The following is a 20,392-nucleotide window of genomic DNA, read 5'->3' on the forward strand; positions in this document are numbered from 1 at the left end:
CTCTCATGTTAGTCATATTATAGTAATCTTAACGATTCATTCAATATTTTTTTCTCCCTTAAATGTTTTTATACTCTATGATTTAACGACAAATAGATTAAGAAAGTGAGAGAAAAAATTGGAGAGGATATCAGTATTCTATAGAGTGATTGTTTTAAAGTTCATGTGCGTCTTCTAACTGCAAAATAACGAAACACATAAATTTTCTTCTAAATGAAACCTTAAACACATGATTTTGATCATCAATCATCTCAAACAAACAACTATCCCCAAACTTCACTTTGCATTGTTTCACAAAATCACTGAGATAATATTCACATCATAATCACAACTTAATATCGAGAGTGCGTGTTACAAGCTCTCCCATGTCACTAGTGAAAGTTCTAAAACAACACTAATTACAAAATGACGAAACACAAACGTTCTTCTAAACATCTAGGATAATTGAAACCTTGAACACATGATTTTGCACATCAATCATCTCAAACAAACAAGTGTCTCCGATCTTTACCTGGGATTCTCTCACAAATTCTTCCCAACCTTTGGTGAACGACCCGTAATCAAGATGTTGATTATAATTCACCTCTACAAACCATGTTCCTTCCCCTACTTTCAACTCAACTAAATTTCCACTAAATATATTGTGTCTCTTCAAGAACTCACTTGGTATGGCCACCTGCATATATATATATGAACAAATTAACGTTTTATATATTCAAACACATGGGCTATATACATGGTAATGAAGACATTTTACATAATTCATACCTTGTCCAATGATGTTACAGAAACCTCAAATTTATAATGTGAAATCGGACTTGGAGAATCTGCAACAAAGAAAACATAATTTGAGAATATATGCATGAGTTGTATACAATAAACACATGAAAAATAAAGCTATGATAATTACTCGTAAGACCGTGTGTTTTCGAGCTGCCCCTTGAAATTCCTTCTCCATAATTTCCCACATGATCCATATCTTCTTGGATTGGTTGGTTTTCTGCATGTCCACAACCTTGTTAGGGATCAAATGAAGAAGTTGGAGAAAATCTACTAATGTTATGTGCAAATCGCAAATCAATAACAAAATGGATTTAATGCATAGTTTACATGGACAAAAATATATTTAAACGTTCAATATATATATATATATATATATATGTCTTTCCGAAAACAAAAATAATGAAAAAAATACCTTGAAACCGCTCCGGGCATGATTCCTTTGTAGCTGGGATAATAGTAATTGTGAATAAAAGTGGTTTTCTTTGAGTCATCTCAAATTTACATTCATCGCCAACTTGCAAGTTATGTTCCTGTAAAAATGACTTCCAACCTGTTCTCATTTCAAAATTTCCATTGCATCCATCCAATTTTAATGTCACGTTCCATGTCCTTTCGTCACCAACGCTTCTAATTGTTGCATTCCCTTGCAAGAACTCATTCATGTATTCTTTCGAAAATGATAAAGGTATCCTCTGTTTCAGTTCATGGTTTAAAATGGATTAATTAAATATATTCATGAACAAAATGTGTGAAGCTTTGTTGCAATAGTAATCTTTAAATGTGATCTTAACTGTTGATCAGAACAGGTAGGAGGCCAGCTGGAAGTCCGTTGAGCAGGTGGGAGGTAGCAATCCGAGCAGATGATCCACGGAGGGGGGGGTTGTACCTGCAGGTGCTCCGATGCCAAAGTCAGACAAGGAATATAGAGAGCAAAGAGGTACTTAGAGAGAGGTTAGAGAGAGAGAGTAATTGCAATAATGAATAGTGTCTACCTTGCTCTCCCAAGAGGGAGAGTATATTTATAGCCCCCAGCTCTGGGCCAAAGGTCCTCTTAGTGGGCTGGACTAGCCAAGGCCCATTAAGAGGGACTGCCAAGATATCACCCTTAGATGGTGGGTAGAGTAGTAATCTTACCCTATCCTGGTGGAGAGGTTGTGCCATGCTGACATGGAGGTGACTGGGCAAGCCATGTGGACTTTGTGAGGGTCTAGGTGGACTAGCATTAGTCTAGTCCAGAACAGGAGCCCCCCAAGTCGTTGCTCCTAGACATAGGAGTGATGACTTTAGATGTGTGCCCAAGTGCGGAAGGAAATCTCCTTGCAACCTCTCTTGAACAAAAGTGGACGAGGAAGTTGCTCGTCAAAGCATTGCTCGTAGCAAGTATCTGCAATGTTTTGCTCGAATCGATTTTTCGAGGGTGTTTAATACCCTGCTCGTGATTATGGTTACGAGGAAGTATGTGTTGCTCGTATCTCCTGCGGGGAGATATTGCACAAGATGGAACAGTTGCTCGTTGCTATCGCGAAGAGATACCAACAAGTTTTGTTGCTCGCAATGATGACGAGGAGATGATTTTTCAAGAAAGCATTGTTGCTCGTTGCTATGACGAGGAAGTTATCAACGAGGGGTTTTATTGCTCGTTACTATGACGAGGAGGTTAGTAACGAGGAGGTTTTATTACTGGGAATGCGAAAGGGTGCATTTACTGCTTTGATTTTTACGAGGGAGTGTAAGGACCATTGGATCAAAGCGTCTCTTCACTCCCCTGGCTTGATCTATATAACAGAGGAGAGTGAACTTCATTTTTACTTTTCACTCTCTCTCTTCAATTGTGAATCTCTCTGAAGTTTCAACCTACTAGTCAAATCGTTCTTCAGATCTTCTTCATATTCAAGGTAATTCTTTCAAATTTTGCTCTTTAGATCCATTTCTTGTTGTTCCTGCCCAGTTTTGGGCGTTTTTACATGAAGATTCCATGAATTTATGAACATTAGGATGAATGTGCCGGGCACCATATGAATTTAGTGCCGGGGAGCCTATCTCCCCGTTTCAAACTTTAGGTTAGATGACTAGCGACGGGGAGCCTATCTCCCCGTTTAAAACTTTGAATAGTTTATTTGAGTGACGGGGAGCCTATCTCCCCGTTTCAAACTTTTAAATAGTTTGTTCAGGTGACGGGGAGCCTACCTCCCCGTTTGAAACTTTAGATAGTTTAACTTCGTGACGGGGAGCCTATCTCCCCCCTTTTTAACTTAGAAAATTTTTGCATGAAATTTGCTGTTTAAACTTCATGCCGGGGAGCTTATCTCCCCGTCTTTCACCTGGATTACCCTCCTCGGTTTGACTTTGTTTGCCATTTGAAAAGGGCTTTGGTCGGGGACAGCGTCCTCGTCCTATCCTGCGCCCTTTCACTTGATTTGCGGTGAAAGGGTGGATTTGATCATCGAATTCACTTTGTTTTTGCTGCATTTCAGGTTGTAAAATGTCAGAATCCGAGGAGGTTGTGGAAAGCCAAGGTGCGGAGAAGTATACATTGGTCGACTGCATAACCGATCCTGCGCTGGATTGGGTTGCTCCAGAACCCCGGGGGATAGCCTCGGCGCTTACTTCCCAGGACCCAAGATTACATATGATCGTCGAGCAGCAGAGAGCAGACGGGCTTCAGAATTGGTCGACCCGTATACCCGGGGAGGGTGAACGGGTGTGCTCGTCCTTTGCCGGGCACGACTTTGCTATGTACGAGTTTGTTTTTAAGGAGATGGGGCTCAGGCTGCCGTTCAGCCCCTTTGCGGCCAGCGTGCTTAAAGCCTTGCAGGTGGCTCCGTCGCAGCTGCATCCGAATTCATGGTCTTTTATCATGGGGTTCGAGCACCTCTGCACGTATAGGAGTGTTCGTCCCACTCTCCCTCTTTTCTTTAGAATTTTCAAGATTCAACGTAAGCCGACGAGGGAGGTTGGGCGTGCCCCTCGTCAGAATTGGGTTTCCTTAAAGCATCACGAGGATGTCAAATTGTTTAAAATGTTTGTGGATTCTATTAAGGACTTCAAGGAGAGGTATTTCATCATCCGGCCAGAGTCTCCAGCTGCCCGGGAGAGTTTGTTGGAACTGGAAGAAGATAGGGACGAGCAGGGTGTTGCTCGTAAAGATGACAACGGGCAAGTTATCTTCCGAGCAGTTCCTAAGTTCCCCCTTAGTTGGTCGTATGATCACTTCCTGAAGGAACCTAAGGAGTATACTACCGGGGACGCAGACTTGTCTCCCGAGGAGATGGCTGCCTTTGAAAATTTGAAGGCCTTTGTGGCCGGTTTTACTCCGGGCATCTGGACGACTCGTAAGGGAGTCACACTAAGGGACGAGCATGGGAAGGCGAAGGTCTCTCCCCGCTTTATAAATACTAGGAACCTCCTCAAGTGTAAGAATGCCGGGGAGGTTAGGCTGTGCTTGGGTATTGCTTCTTTTCTATTTTTAACTTAGAAAAATTTCTGCTATTGTTGTGTGTATTCCTCGTGCTTTACTAACGTGTTCGTCATTTATTTGCAGACGAAATGGAAACCATTGCCGAGCGCATGCTGAAGGCCAAGCAGGATGAGAAGGCGAGTAGGTCTGGCCGAGGAAAAAAGAAGATTGTTGCCAGAGCTTCCCAGGAAGTGAGGCCGGGGACCCCTTCCGCGCAGGTGATTGGGACCTCGGGTGTTGGTTCGGGCACCCCTACCTCAGCTCCCCGGCCTCCTCCAGCGAAGAGGACAAGAGAAGAAGATTCCCCGGTTGAAGATGCGGGCATGGGAGGATGCAGAAATTTTCCAGTTCCTCGGTGTTTTACCGTGGACAAATTTTTTGAGAAGTATCCTCCGGAGGTTTTTGAAACTGAACGGGCTGCTATTCTTGACCAGGAACCAGAGGTTCGCCGGCAACAGCATGCTCGTGACATGGCTGCTATGGTGCGAATGGTCTCGAGCAGCCTTGTCCTTGGTGACGAGCGGGAAACGTTAGTCAAGCAGCTGGACACTGCCCGGACCAAGCACGAGCGGGCCAAAGGTCGGATCAACCAGCTCGAACTTGTTGTGGATGACCTCAGGGAGAAGCAAAAACATTGGGGTGACCAGCTGGACGAGCACCGTAAAAGGGGAGAGGATTTGGATGCTGCTCGGGCTGAAATTGAAAGGCTCACTGCTGCTATGGCTCCGGGCGAGAACGAGCATAAGGCTGCCGAGGGGTTGACCACCCGAGCAGACTTGGTCGGGGTAATTGCTCAGCTGTCCCATGATTTTGTAGAGGGCACTGAGTACGCCTTTGAAAATGCCGTGCAGCAAATCAAATGTCTTAATCCTGACGTGGAGCTGGTGACTCGAGGACTACATGTGAACGGGCAGGTCAAGGATGGGCAGATTGTTATCCCGGCCGGCCTGGCCGACTCTGATGAGGAGGAAGAAGATGCTGAGGAGGGTGACGAGCAGGAAGATAGATGCGAGGAGTAGACGTCCCCATCCTTTCTATTGTAATTTATTTTTGTCTCTTTGGATTTTTGGGGCCTTTGAGCCATGATTTGTAACATTGGAACAAGTGGGCTTTTGTCCCCGTCTTTTTATTTTTATGACAATTCCGGGCAGGTGCCCGTTTATCTATTTATGCTTGTTTATAACTGCTCGTCTATATCTGCTCGCATGTATGTTTCCTCCTTTTTTAACTTAGAAAATTTTTCATGAAATTTTGTTGTTAAAAATTTCAACCGGGGAGCCTCCCCGTCTCATAACTTAGAAAATTTTTCATGAAATTTGTTGTTAAAAATTTCAACCGGGGAGCCTCCCCGTCTTTTTAACTTAGAAAATTTTTGGAGAAATTTCGTTGTTTAAAATTTCAATCGGGGAGCCTCCCCGTCTTTTTAACTTAGAAAATTTTGGGGAAATTTCGTTGTTTAATCTTGAGCCGGGGAGGTTCTCCTCCCCGTTTCTAACTTGGATAAAATTTCGCCTGAGATTTGAGCCGGGGAGTTTTATTCCCCATTTTTAACTTAGCGAAATTTTATGCTAATTTGTCTGCCAACGTTGGGCCGGGGAGGTTTTCTTCCCCGTTATTGGCATGATTGAAATTTCGTTGTTCGAACTGGAACCGGGGAGTATCCCCTCCCTGTTTTGATCGTTCGAGCACGTCATGTGTTCGTTTGAGCTGGTTGATGTGTTCGTACGAGCACGTCGGTGTGCTCGTCCGAGCAAGTTAGTGTGTTTGTCCGGGCACGTTAGTGTCCCCGTCCGAGCAAGTTGGTGTGCTAAGTTTTGCCTGTTTATTTTTATGCCAATTTTGTATATTTGTCATATTTTTGCATGTATGAATGCTGCGCTCGTTGTTGTTTTGCCGGGGAGGTTTCCCCTGCTTGATACTGAGCATGTTTTATTGAGGGTAGTCTCCTCTGTTTTGACTTAAACAGTTTAGGGAACTGTATAAGCACTTAGAGTTGTTTCTAAGTTACGCGAATACAAGCACGCTAGTGTACCCTTCTTCGCAACCTGAACCTCCCATCGCGAGCTGGGTGCTAGGTCGTGGCACGGGGACGATGGGCTCGTTTCGAGAGTTATCCTCGTCTAGCAGGAGTTCCATTTCCCTTATGGTGAATTAGTTCCCCTGCTATGGTTTTAGATGAGCACGTGTGCCATGGTGCCCTCCGTTGTTTAAGGTGCTCGATTCGTTGTGAAGTGAAGTGCGAGCAGCCTTTTAGTGTGGCAATAACTTAGCTGTAATATTGTTTCAATTTCTGGGCATTCCAAGGTCGAGGAAGTTTCTTTCCTCGAAGGTCCTCGAGATAGTATGCACCATTCTCTGTTTTGTCAATGACGCGATATGGTCCTTCCCAATTGGGTGCAAGTTTGCCATCCTGGGAGTCTGCATTGCGTCTTAGGACGAGGCTGCCCACCTCGAATTCTCTTTTGATGACTTTGGTGTCATGACGGGCAGCTATTTTCTGCTTCAGGGTGGCCTCCTTTAAAGAAGCTCCTGTTCGAATTTCTTCGACGAGGTCAAGCTCCTCTCGAAGTGCTTCGTCATTTTGCTCCTCGTCAAGAGGCTGCTCAGTCCGACGAGATGGTTCCCCAATCTCTACGGGGATAACTGCCTCCGTTCCATATACCATTCGGAAGGGGGTTTCTCCAGTTGTGGAGTGTGGGGTTGTTCGATAGGCCCAGAGTACATTGTCAAGCTCCTCGACCCATTTCTTTTTGTTTTGGTCAAGTCTTCTTCGTAACCCTCTCAGGATCACTCTGTTAGCTGCTTCAGCTTGCCCGTTGGTTTGGGGGTGCTCGACCGATGTGAAGTGCTGCTTGGTGCCCAGGGCAACAAGGAATGCTTGAAAATCTTTGTCTGTAAACTGTGTTCCGTTGTCTGTGACTACCACCTGTGGTATTCCGAATCTAGCTAGCACATTTCTTTTGAAGAAGCGCAGGACTCTGAGTGATGTGATGTCGGAGAGGGGTTCGGCTTCCACCCACTTTGTGAAGTAGTCCACTGCTACTATTAGGTAGCGATTTTGATAAAGTCCTTTGGTAAAAGGACCAAGTAAGTCCATGCCCCACCAGGCGAAGGGCCAGGGGGAAGACAAAGATTTTAGTTCTCGAGGGGGAGCTAAGTGCATATCCCCATGCCTTTGGCATTTGTCACATTTTTTAACGTGGTCTTTGGCGTCCTGTTGCATAGTAGGCCAATAGTACCCTGCTCGTAGAGCTTTCCTGGCAAGTGACCTTCCTCCCAGGTGTTGGGCGTTGATGCCCTCATGGACTTCGCGCAGTATGTAATCTGCTGTGTCCTCGTCCACACATTTTAGGAGAGGAATGGAAAATCCTCTCCTGTATAATTTTCCATCAAGGATGACATAGGAGCAGGCTCTTCGTCTGACTACAGTTGCTTGTTTCTGGTCGTCAGGGAGAGTTCCGTGCTCGAGGAAGTTGTATACTGGAGTCATCCAGCAGTCTTTGTCGCCAATGACGTTTATGTCCACAACCTTGCTTGGTTTTTCTATGCTTGGACGAGGGAGTATCTCTTGGATGACAGATTTGTTTCCGCCCTTCCTTTTTGTGCTTGCCAGCTTGGACAGGATATCTGCCCTTTTGTTATGCTCGCGGGGAACATGTAATATTTCAACAGAGTTGAACTTGGTGATCTTTTCCTTTACTAGCACCAGGTATTCAGAGAGGTTATCATTCTTGGTCTGATACTCTCCTAGCACCTGTGAGGCGACCAGTTGCGAATCTGTGTATATTTTTATCTCCTTGGCTTGCAAGTCCTCGGCCAAACGTAGTCCAGCGAGGAATGCTTCATACTCTGCTTGGTTGTTTGAAGTTGGGAAGGATAGTGCTAGGGAGACCTCGATTAGTAAGCCATTCTCATTTTCAAGAATGATGCCTGCACCTGCTCCTGTAGCGCTTGAAGCTCCGTCTACAAAGATTGTCCATTTATCTGCTCCGTCCACTGTAGGGGAGGAGCTCGTCATCTCCGCAACGAAGTCAGCTAGGACTTGGGCTTTTAGAGCTTTTCTGCTCTCGTAACGAATGTCGAATTCTGAGAGTTCGAGGGACCATTTGAGCATCCTGCCCGCCATATCTGGTCGGCCAAGCAAAGACTTGATTGGTTGGTCTGTTCGGACCATAATTGTATGGGCCAAGAAATAATGTCTTAGTCTCCTCGCAGCGTAAACTAGTGCAAGAGCTATTTTTTCAATTTGTTGGTACCTTAGTTCAGGACCTTGCAAGGCTTTGCTTGTAAAGTATACTGGTTTCTGCCCTTCGTTTGTCTCACGAATGAGAGCTGCACTTACAGCCTCTGAGGCGACGGAAAGGTACAGGTATAATACCTCCTCGTCATTTGGTCGTGAGAGGACAGGTGGCTCTGATAAGGCCTTTTTCAGATGTTGGAGGGCTTGCTCGCACTCATCTGTCCATTCGAAGACCGCTTCTTTCTTTAGTAATTTGAAAAAGGGAAGTGCATGTTGTGCTGATTTGGATACAAATCTGGAAAGCGATGTTAGCATTCCGTTAAGAGTTTGTATGGACTTCTTATCGCTCGGGGTGGGGAGCTCGGCAAAAGCTCTGCACTTGTCAGGGTTGGCTTCAATTCCTCGCTCGGTTAGGTAAAATCCCAGGAATTTACCTGCTCGGACCCCGAAGGTGCACTTCTCTGGGTTGAATCTCATGTTGTGTTTCCTGGCCTGCTCGAACACCTTTCGAAGGTGCACGACATGGTCGAGTTCCTCGGGGGATTTTACGATCATGTCGTCCATGTATACCTCGAGCATGTCTCCTATTTGTCCTCGGAAGACTTTGTTCATCATTCGCTGGTATGTAGCTCCTGCATTTTTGAGACCGAAGGGCATTACTTTGTAGTAATAGTTGCCCGACTCGGTCATGAAAGCTGTTTTTTCTCTATCTGCTACTGCCATTGGAATTTGGTTATAACCTGAATAAGCATCCATAAAAGACAATAATTTAAAGCCAGAAGAATTATCAACAAGTCTATCAATGCAAGGTAAGGGATAAGAGTCTTTAGGGCAAGCCCTGTTAAGATCGGTATAGTCGCAACACATCCTCCACTTTCCATTAGATTTTTTGACGAGTACAACGTTGGACAGCCAGGTTGTATACCTGGCCTCCGAAATAAAATTTGCCTCTAGGAGGTCTTTTACACATTTTTCTGCAGCCTCCGATTTCTCAGGAGACTGCCTACGCCTACGTTGTACAACGGGAAGTGCAGTGGGATCAATAGTCAGCTGGTGACATGCTATGTTGGGGTCCAAGCCGGGCATCTCGGAAGCGTGCCAGGCGAACAGATCAGCATTTTCCTTCAAGCAGGCTTCAAGTTGTTTCCTAGCAAGCTCGGGGAGCCCAGTCCCAATTTTCACTGCCCTGTTCGGGTCTTCTCCGAAGGGCATCAGCTCAAACTCTCCATCCGGCACTGGACGACGGTGCTCTTGGCTCGCCTCGTCGTCTTCCTTCATCTCCTTGCGGAGCTTCTTTTCATCCTTGCTTTCCTGCTTGGAAAAGCGGCTGTCGAGGTCAATAGAGCTGATTTCTGGCAAGGGCAGTGAAGCTGCTGCCTTGGACTTCTTTGGTTCGGGGAGCTGCCCGATGTACTCGTTTCCCTTTGAGGAGGCATTGAAGACTCTCCTTGCTGCTTCAATGTCTCCATGTAAGGTTGCAACTTGGCCTTTATGCGTGTAGTACTTCATTTTGAGATGGGCGGTTGATGGGACAGCCATTAAGTCAGCAATGGCTGTCCGGCCCAGGATGCATTGGTAGAGAGACGGGCAGTCCACTACCAGGAATTTCACCTTGATTGTTTTTGCAGTTTCTTCGGAGCCAACGGTGACTAGCAAGTCTACGTAGCCCCATGGCTTGGTTGTTGCCCCATTGAATCCAGAAAGATCGGATCCAAAATAGGGAGTGAGGTAGGTTTCATCCAATTGCAGAGTTTTGAAAAGTTGGGAATACATGATATCACAGGAGCTTCCTTGGTCGACCAGTACCCTGCGGACGTCCATATTTGCCATGTCCACTCTGATGAGCAGGGGTATCTGGGAGTTTGCAGTTCCACCGGGCAGCTCTTCCATATAGAAGGCTAAGGGCTTTGATTGCCCTCTCGGTTTATCCAAAGTTGCACTCAGGTTGGATGAGCCATCTATCAAGTCTTCAAACTTTCTCTTGATAGATCCCACAGTCTGTTTGTCAAAACCTCCACAAGAGATAACCATAGCTTGGGCAAGTGCGTCCCATTTGTTCAGAGTAGGAGCAACATAGGTGTCGTCCAAGTAGTCAGGGACAAAGAAGTCTTCAGTTCTGGAGATGGCAAGGGCAACTGGTTTGTGCCCGGATCTTTCTGGTGCAGTTTCTTCAGTGTTGCTGGTCTCAGCAGCTTCTGCCCGGGGAGCATTGCCCCTCTTCACGTATTGCTTGATTTGCCCATTTCTAATCAGGATTTCAATGGCGTCTTTTAGTTGTATGCAATCGTCAGTCAGATGGCCGTAACCTTTGTGATACTTGCAGTACCTGCTCTTGTCTTGGCCAGGCTTAGTGGGTTGTTGTCTTGGAAATTTAATTCCTGCTTTAGTGAACTCAGCTGAGTTGCACTCTTTCCAAATTTCTTCCTGGGATTTGCTAAGGGGAGTATAGTTGCTGAACGTGCTAGGAGGTCCACGGGGTTCCCTAGGCCTTTCGCCTCTTCGTCTTCCTCCTCCTCGGCTGGACTGTTCAGCATTCGAACGAGGAGCAGGTTGACTGTTTCCTGTTCGTCCATAACGGGCAGCGTCTGCAGCTTGTTGCTCTTCATATTGGATGTAGGGTTGAGATTTGAGAAGGAGGTCGCCAAAGGTGCGCGGTTTTTCGATACCAACGGCTTTTGCAAAGTCAGAGTTTGGCCTAAGGCCCCTTTGGAGCAGGTATTTCTTCATGTCATCAGTTGTTTCTACCTGGACGGCTTCCTTGTTGAACCTCTCTATGAAACTGCGGAGAGATTCATTATCAGCCTGGAAGATGGCGTCCAGGACTGCTTCAGTCTTTGGTTGCTTGCGGGAAGCAGTGAAGTGCCTGCGGAACTGGTCGGACAGATCCATCCATGAGGTTATGGAGCGAGGAGCTAGGCTGTGGTACCAAGCCATAGCTCCCTTTCTAAGGGTAGTAGGAAATATTCTGCATCTAATTGCTCCACTGACCCTCAAGAAGTTCAGGGTAGCATTGACTGATGCAATGTGTTCATCTGGGTCAGAAAGTCCATCATAAGCTGGGAGAGGAGGTGGTCGCTCACATCCCTTTGGAACGGGTGCTTGAAGTATGTCGTGAGATAAAGGGCAGAGGGGATCATCCTCGTCACTCTCATGTGAGTTTAGGGGAGGTGAGCCCTCACGATCAGGAGTTGGGCTCCTGGAGAATTGGTCAGTGTGGTGGCTGCGGCTAGCTGGCTGCCCTTGTTTGGTCATCAAGCTGAGTCCCTGGGGAGAATGACGACGAGGAGGTGTTCGGTCCACAATTTTTCCTTTCTTCAAATTCGGAGAAGATATACCCTCGCGGGGAGGGGAGACATGGTCTCTTTTTCTGCCAGGTTGCTCGATCCTCTCAAGGGCAGGTCGTCGTTGTCTGACAGTTTCCTGACGAGGAGGGGATGGAGAAGTAGGAGCTCTCCTCGGGGGAGAGTTATTCCTTGAGAATCGCTGGTTCCTTTCCAAGCGATCAAGTCTCATATTCTGCTCGTCCATTCGGCGATTCTGGCCCTGGAGAGCTTCGGTGGTTTGCTTTAGGGCAGCTATGAGTGCTGCTAGTTCAGCATTGGTAACTGAAGCAGTGGACAAGTCGGTTTCTGCTGATCTGCCCTGCTCGGACTGAGGGCGTTTCCCTGCCTGCTTCTCAGTCAAGACGACCAGGTCGCCGTCCTCAGAAGTCCAGGAAGTTTCCTGCCCGTCTCTAGGGTCAGACTCGGGGAGGGCCTGGAGGTCAGTGATGAGAACAGGGGGCAGACGGGGAGAAGAAGGAGGAGCAGCGTCCTCAACGTCATTGCTGAAATGAGATGCACTGGCCATGATGAAAGAGTGATTGATTGGTTTTGTTCTTTGGTTTACTTGCTCGAAACAAAGAAGGGGAGAACTCAGTTCCCCACAGTCGGCGCCACTGATCTTAACTGTTGATCAGAACAGGTAGGAGGCCAGCTGGAAGTCCGTTGAGCAGGTGGGAGGTAGCAATCCGAGCAGATGATCCACGGAGGGGGGGGTTGTACCTGCAGGTGCTCCGATGCCAAAGTCAGACAAGGAATATAGAGAGCAAAGAGGTACTTAGAGAGAGGTTAGAGAGAGAGAGAGTAATTGCAATAATGAATAGTGTCTACCTTGCTCTCCCAAGAGGGAGAGTATATTTATAGCCCCCAGCTCTGGGCCAAAGGTCCTCTTAGTGGGCTGGACTAGCCAAGGCCCATTAAGAGGGACTGCCAAGATATCACCCTTAGATGGTGGGTAGAGTAGTAATCTTACCCTATCCTGGTGGAGAGGTTGTGCCATGCTGACATGGAGGTGACTGGGCAAGCCATGTGGACTTTGTGAGGGTCTAGGTGGACTAGCATTAGTCTAGTCCAGAACAAAATGTGTTTTGGTTATTTACTTTTGTCCTTGAATATGTCTTCTATTAGTCAATTTAATAAGAAAAATACTAACAAAAGAGGTTTTTGGGGATCAATTTTTTTTTTTTTTAATTTCAATACATTCTTCTAATATAGTGAAATGACAGCCTCACACACATTTAGGTACAAAAATCACTATTTACTGTGAAAAAGTATAGGAAACATACCAATCTTATATGATGACCTTCCACATAAGATCGCGATAATTTGAGAGTGAAATTGGGATTCTCATCGGGATGAGAATCAGTGCAGCTTATCTTATTCGCATCTATAGTTTTTGTGCATTTCTTAACTTTCATATCCTTGCTGCCTCCTCTGTTTCTATTAGCCTCTGCAAACCGTTAAAACTATTTTCAACATCTGAAAGGTACAAAGGAGTAGATGAACTGACTCCCGAACCATATTAAACTGGTGGTGAAAGCCAAAATTTTACATAAACATAAGGACTAATTAAAAACATATATTTCCCATAAATAAATAGTAAATAAATACTAGGAAATAAAAGGAGTAGATGAACTTGCCTAAGACTTTCTTCAGGGTTGCATTCATATTAATTTTTCTCTTGTCAATGCCTGTCCCTTGAGGTGTACCAGCACTATCATTTGGGTTGATTTTCTTTTTCTTGAAGGGTTGTTTGGTATTTTCACCCTCATTCGCAATCTCGGCATAGTCATCAACATCACTCTCTTTATCTTGTTCATTGTTGCATCTCATACTTGAAACATATATTTCTGTAATTTGTATGGATTAAAACCAATTGTAGTTGAAATTAATTGTATTATCTTTAGTTGCTACAAGAAGGTTAATTGGGTTAGGTTGATGTCCCCCCAGTTTGTTGTATTATCTTTTATTTTCTGTTTAATATATTTGGGATAGTGCAGAGGGCTTCCTCTGTGCTACTTTTGCTTAAAAAAAAAAATCAAAAGAAAGACTTGCCTGAAATTTTTCTCTGGGTTGCATTCATTTTAAGTTTTCTCTTGTCAATGTGAGTCTCTTGAGGTGTAGCAACACTATCATTTGAGTTGATTTTCTTTTTCTTGACGGGTTGTTCGATATTTTGACGCTGTTCTTCTTCTTGGTCATCATTATACCTCATACTTGAATAGTCAATTTCTAATTTACTCTCATCTAATATAATAACATGAAAATCTGACCCTCCTTTATACTGAAAAACTAAAAGATCTCCGCATCTAAGCGACCTCGCAAACCTTTTCCAATCTTGAATATAAATATCATCACCCCATTGCACCCAAAACATTTTGCACACAGACTCATTTGGTAGTCTAAGGGATATTGGATTTGGTACATCTTTCCAATATCTCTCTACAAAATTCCTTGGAATCATCTGCAACAACATTTTAAAAAACCAACGAGTTTCAATTCAACTAGTAATGAAGATTAATGCAGCAAAGCATACATGGTTTTTTGTTTTTACTTTTTAGTATCAAAGTTTTAGGTGTAAAATGGGTTTTATTTTCTAGACAAGAAGCAAATTTCATTCAATAATAAAAACCTATTTGAAGGGTGTTGAAAATGGGGGTGGCCATCAATATTCAATATATAACAGTGGTTGGGGCATTTCAACAAACACTATGACTACAAACACTAAAACAGATTAAAAATAAGAATATCAAGAAAATGTTAGATGATGACTTACTAATTCTTGATCTTGCAACTGGCGAAGTTGAATGGTCTGGTAGAAGTGAATGCCATTGGCTTCACTGCCACGCCCATAGTGTTCAAATGACATGGTGCTAGCAATGTGTGAGAGTGAATGAACGAATGATTGATTACAACATGGAATATAAATGTAAAAACTGGAAGCGTGTGTTCGAAGTTTGATCATCATGTGTGTGTCAGACTGTCAGTACAATGCAAACACTCTTTGGAATTGATGAATTAGTTAATTCCTCCTTACCAAATTATAAGCTGTCTTGAGAAAAATAATTGTACCAAATTAAAAGTAATTTTTACATTGTCAAGTATTTAATGTCATTTTTTCTATTATATTCTTAATTATTGATGTTTTGATTCTAAGCTCAGATCATCTTATTATGTCGATTGTTGCTGCCATATATCCATCTATAATTGGTAATATGAAAGATCCATCATTTTTCCAAGATGGAGCCATATTGACTCCAAAAACTTAATTGTTGACTTGATTAAAGAGTACATGTTCTCATTGATAGATGGTGAAGAGAATATATATTTGAGCTATTGAAATTTCTGGCACACAGTGGACAGGTGTTGCTCAAGGTGTATCAACACTTGTCTGTTGTAGACAGATGTTGTTACCGGTGCGCCAACACTTGTCTATAAACAGAGCAAATAACATAAAACAATACAAACAGTAAAGTAAATAACACACGAGAGTTGTTAACCCAGTTCAGCCTAAAGCCTACTCTGGGGGATACCAATCCAGGAATGAAGTCCACTATCAGCAGTATTACTTCGAAGCTAAACTCACCCGTTTACAACTTCTCACTTAATCACTACCCAATGACACTTCTACCTAGGAACTCCTAGATATGAGACCCCGTCCCAATTCCCACCTTAACAACACAGACAGCGTTGTTATTCAATTCAACGATCACAACAGGTGGAGACACACTCCTAAGAAACTAGGATTCACTCTTGCTTAAAAGCTTGCGAGTAAACCACACAACACAATAGAACAATCTCCGTACTTCAAAGCTTAGGAGAAGTTCACACTTACAACTCAATAAACTCAGGTCCTAAGCTTGCATCAATGAGACACAAGAAAGGCTCACAATTAACACTCTAAAATCCCTAAAACTCACACTTTGTAATAACACGATTTTAGATGCTTGAAACCATGCTTGCCTTCGTATTTATAGTAGTAGAATGACTTGGGCTTCAAGACAAAATTAGGGCTTCTAGAATTGCGGCAGCAGTGATATATTTTTGAAAACAATAGTTATATTTTTGAAAACGCAAGAATATATTTTCCAAAAATATAATCCCTTTGGAAAATAAAACTAGGGTTTTGCTGCCTCCTGAAACACATTAAACACGTGCGCCTTCCTCTGTAAGAAGCCTTGAAACAATTCTTCAAACAGATCTTCAAAAGATTGAGTAGAAAATAATAACAGCTAGCTGGCGCGCGCAGATACAGAGACATGTGTTGTTCCAAAGTGTACCAACATTTGTCACAACACTTGGGGTCAGCACATACGTCTCAACACTTGGCTAAAATATGTTTTTGCAAAATGTAACCAATATACAAAAACCCAACAATCTCCCCCTTTGGCAAATTTTGGCTAAAACAATATTAGACCAGTATATAGAGAGATACAGTATTACCTTTCCTTCGAGTCAACATGAACACACAACTAGGAAAGAAAGTAACACATAATAAAACTACTTCCAAGATAGTCAAGTAGCATCAGAGGCAATGCAACAGCGGAATAAAAACATCTAACCTCATGGAACAACACAAGGGAGAAATAAACTCCCATAGTAGATGCTAAGAAGTAGGAGAAATAAACTCCTAATGGTTAAAGCGCATCTATTTATCATAAGAACTACAGGGAAAAATAAATTCCCATAAACATCTGAGAAAAATAAATTTTCAGTCATAATGGATAGTGGACTCATTAGTGAGGTGCCATAACACTTGGCACAACATTTGTCATCAAATACATTCAGGCGATCAAGAGATAATATCACTCACTCTCCCCCTGAATTCATGCATACACATCAGATAGAGAAAGAATATTCACTACTCCTATTCACTACTCCCCCTCAGTACCAGCATACGAACACTAGCATAGAAACAGTCACCAGATGTGAGAACATCTTTCCACACACTTGTCACACACACACACTACTCCCCCTTTTTAGCCACAATTTAGACAAACATCATGCATATGAAATCATAGAGTAGTAGATAAGTGAATATCAGTGTGCACATATTACAGACCAGAAAGCACACACAGGTGCTAGAAATCCAGGGCCTTGCCCATAAAAGGAACAACAAAGAATCACCAAAAGTACATTAGAAAAATATAAGAAAACATCAGAAATCATATAGAAGAACTTTCATCAGAGTCCTCCTCCAAATCCTCAGTGTCATCATCAGAGCCACTACTTCCTTCACCTTCTTGTCCATCAGGCTCACCCTCAGCAGTCTCAGCAGCCTCCTCAGCCTTGAGTGCCTCAATCACACGGTCTATTTTCAGTTTCCTGGCCTCAAGAGCTCTGCTTGCTTCAGTCAGATCTACAATCATCTACTTCCTAGAGAGTACACCAGCCTGGACAGATGTGCCAACACCTGCTGCAACATTTGTCCCATCCAGCAGCCTCTGCTCAATAACCAACACCCCTTTCCTTTTACAAGGAACATCAGTGCTTCTCAGTATATCTGGGTGTTGCTCAAGGATGATGTTACATAACAGAGTGGGGAGAGCAACTGGCTTCTCAACAGCATATGTCAGGGCATGGCTTAAGGTTTCTTGAAAGAAATAGGACCCATAATCAAATTTGGCCTTGGTACCCACAGCATAGATAAACTTTCCCAATCCTCTGGCCACATCACCTGAGTGGGTTGTAGGCACCCAATTATGTGCAGCAATCCTATTCAGAACAGCATAAAATGGAGAGAGGGAAGTTGCAGCTAATTTTGCCTTGCTTGGCCATACCTTAATCCTTCCACCTGTGAGGACATTGCAGACCTCATTATCTGTGACTTTTAGAGCAGCCACCTCATCAGAACTTCTTTGCAAATATTGGTTAATCACAGTTGGTGAGAATTTTACACACTTTCCACGAACAAAAACTTGCCTGTATTCAGGACTTGCTGGATCATCACAGTTGTCAGCCACATTAATCAAAAATTCTTTGACAAGCCTGTCATAGCACTTGTCCAAACCAACCACAGTTTTCATCAAACCTGCATACTCAAGAGCTTCAACAATACTAGGACATTCAAGAATATCAGCTTTCAAATTTCTTTCCAGAGCCAGCCTCCTATGATATACAAATTTCCATCTTGCAGATCCATTTTCCAGATGGAATGAAACATTATCTAATGGAGCATAGGGAACAGATTGGGGAACCTTCTTTCTTCCTACACTCTTCCTAGATGTGCTGCCAGATGCAGCAACATCTGTCTCTGGTTCAAAATCAGAATCACTAGTTGGTGGAGCTTTTCTTTTCTTAGTTTCAGTTCTAGGAACCACTTTACTGACAGGTTTTGGAGGTCCATACAGAGGCTTTTTACCAGTATTTTTTCTAGCCTTAGAAGGTTTGGGTGTTTGGACAGGTGTGTTAGCAGTCTCTACACCTTTACCAGCCCTACTTCTAGTCCTCCTAGCCACACTAGCTTCAGAATTTGCAGGAATCGACTTTTCACTCACAGTTGTTTCATTAACAATTATAACCTCAGGATTTTCATTCACAATCTTATTAGGAACAGTTTCTTTATCAGCATCCTTAGGTTGGGGACTCTCATCAGACTCAGAATAGTCCACCATATTTTCCTGTGCCAAAGATGTGGTAACATCTGGCACAACATTTGGCGCAGCGCCATGTGTTGCAACACTTGGCGCAACATGAGTCTCAGGAGCAGTTTTCTGGAGAGACTCATCAGCAACAGCATCATTGGTCTCAGTGGAAACACCAATATTAGCATCAACAACAGTAGGGGGGTTAGGAACATTTTTCCCCAATTTTTCAGACACAGCAGGGTCCTTTAAACCTAGGGTTTCAGCAGGATTTGGAACATCAAGACCTAGATTAAGAGAATTCTTACCAGATGTGTCAACATTCCCTTCTGCAGGATTAGGGACAGAAGTAGCAACATCACTCGATGGAAGTGGATCAACATGCAGTTCAGACATTGTATAGGCCCTTCTCGATTCAGTTCGTGATTTCTTGCTCTTCTTCTTTGTTTTCTTAATTGAAGCGGAGGGAGATGAAGGATTTGTACTTGTTCGGGATGATTTATCCTTCTTTGCAACTGATTTTCTCCTCATCGTTGGACTTGTGGAAGGTATGGTGTTGAGAGGAATAGCATTTATCACCATTTGTGGTGATGGAACACCTTCATTCTTCGTTGGTGAGGATTTTGCAGAGTCAGACATGATTATTGAGTAAGATTTTCTGAGAAAAGTAAAGATTAGAACAATGTTGATGAAGAAGTTGGAGATATTTTGAGCGAGAGAAGATGCAGTTCTGTTTGTGTTTGGAACGAGCACAGGAAGTTGAGCAGTTGGTTGCGTGTTTTGGGAATAGAATAAATGTTGTAATGATTTCCCTATGTAAACGTGCAGAGAGTGTAGGAGGGAAGAGAAAGTAACTGTTGTACACTCTCCTTGCAATAACTGCTATTGATTTTCAAATAGGCAAATTCCTAATTTGCCCCTTAATTTTTCAAATTGACTTGCGTCCAAAGCTTTTGTAAAAATGTCTGCTAATTGTTCTTCAGATACAATGTGCTCAAGTGTAACAATTTTTTCTTCCACAAGCTCTCTTATAAAGTGATGACGTATATCAATGTGCTTAGTCCTACTATGCTGAATAGGATTCTTAGAGATATTGATAGCACTCAGATTATCACAGTAAAGTGTCATGACATCTTGCTCAACACTATACTCCTTCAACATTTGTCTCATCCATAACAATTGAGAGCAGCTACTACCAGCTGCTATATACTCTGCCTCAGCTGTGGATAGAGACACACTATTCTGCTTCTTACTAAACCAAGATACTAGATTGCTTCCCAAGAAGAAACATGCACCAGAGGTGCTTTTTCTATCATCAGCACTTCCTGCCCAATCTGCATCACAATATCCAATTAAGGTAGAGTCATTACCATGAGAGTATAAAATTCCATAGCCACATGTTCCATTGACATATTTGAAGATCCTCTTTACTTGAGTCAGATGACTCATCTTGGGTTCAGATTGGTATCTAGCACAAACACCTACTGCAAACATGATATCAGGTCTGCTAGCTGTGAGATATAGCAAGCTACCAATCATACTTCTGTTGAGACTTTGATCCACATCAATCCCTTTCTCATCTTTGGTAAGCTTCAGATGTGTAGGTGCAGGTGTCCTTTTGTGACTACCACCCTCCATTCCAAATTTCTTCACAATGTTTCTTGCATATTTTTCTTGAGAGATAAATATGGTGTCTTCCATTTGTTTGACCTGAAGACCTAAAAAATAAGTTAGCTCACCTACAAGACTCATTTCAAATTCAGATTGCATTTGATGCACAAAATGTTCCACCATTTGTCGCGACATTCCACCAAATACAATATCATCCACATATATCTGAGCTATCATTAGCTTCCCTTTCTCTTCTCTTACAAACAGGGTTTTATCATTACCACCCTTCTTGTATCCATGGCTGACAAGGAATTCAGTCAGTCTTTCATACCATGCTCTAGGGGCTTGCTTCAATCCATAGAGAGCTTTCTTTAGTTTGTAGACATGGTTAGGAAAG

General features: G+C 43.4%; 1 protein-coding gene across 2 annotated transcripts; it reads right to left on the reverse strand.

The window, feature by feature from the left end:
* Nucleotides 1–239: 239 nt before the first annotated feature.
* Nucleotides 240–14,848, reverse strand: LOC123903252 (B3 domain-containing protein REM-like 1). 2 transcript variants are annotated; one of them, XM_045953200.1, is made up of 8 exons: nucleotides 14,577–14,848; nucleotides 13,856–14,264; nucleotides 13,441–13,650; nucleotides 13,087–13,250; nucleotides 1,196–1,475; nucleotides 920–1,000; nucleotides 769–827; nucleotides 240–676 (listed from the first exon to the last, which is right to left on the reverse strand). In XM_045953200.1, exons 1-8 carry the CDS (start codon nucleotides 14,766–14,768, stop codon nucleotides 428–430), a joined length of 1,644 nt encoding a protein of 547 aa, XP_045809156.1. In that variant the 5' UTR covers nucleotides 14,769–14,848; the 3' UTR covers nucleotides 240–427. The 2 variants fall into 2 exon arrangements, with proteins under 2 accessions (XP_045809156.1, XP_045809155.1); XM_045953199.1 differs by having other exon boundaries at nucleotides 911–1,000.
* Nucleotides 14,849–20,392: the final 5,544 nt, after the last annotated feature.

Source organism: Trifolium pratense, linkage group LG1 (genome assembly GCF_020283565.1).
Source record: "Trifolium pratense cultivar HEN17-A07 linkage group LG1, ARS_RC_1.1, whole genome shotgun sequence".
Classification (NCBI taxonomy): domain Eukaryota; kingdom Viridiplantae; phylum Streptophyta; class Magnoliopsida; order Fabales; family Fabaceae; genus Trifolium; species Trifolium pratense.

What these genes read in the sequence shown, in the direction of transcription:
- LOC123903252 (XM_045953199.1), bottom strand. Translation starts at nt 14,768, where the DNA reads ATGATGATCAAACTTCGAACACACGCTTCCAGTTTTTACATTTATATT. An exon ending in AAGGTCATCATATAAGATTG is followed by an intron (nt 1,476 to 13,086) that starts GTATGTTTCCTA and finishes GAACTGAAACAG; the next exon opens with AGGATACCTTTATCATTTTC. An exon ending in GAAAACACACGGTCTTACGA is followed by an intron (nt 828 to 910) that starts GTAATTATCATA and finishes TCTTTGTTGCAG; the next exon opens with ATTCTCCAAGTCCGATTTCA.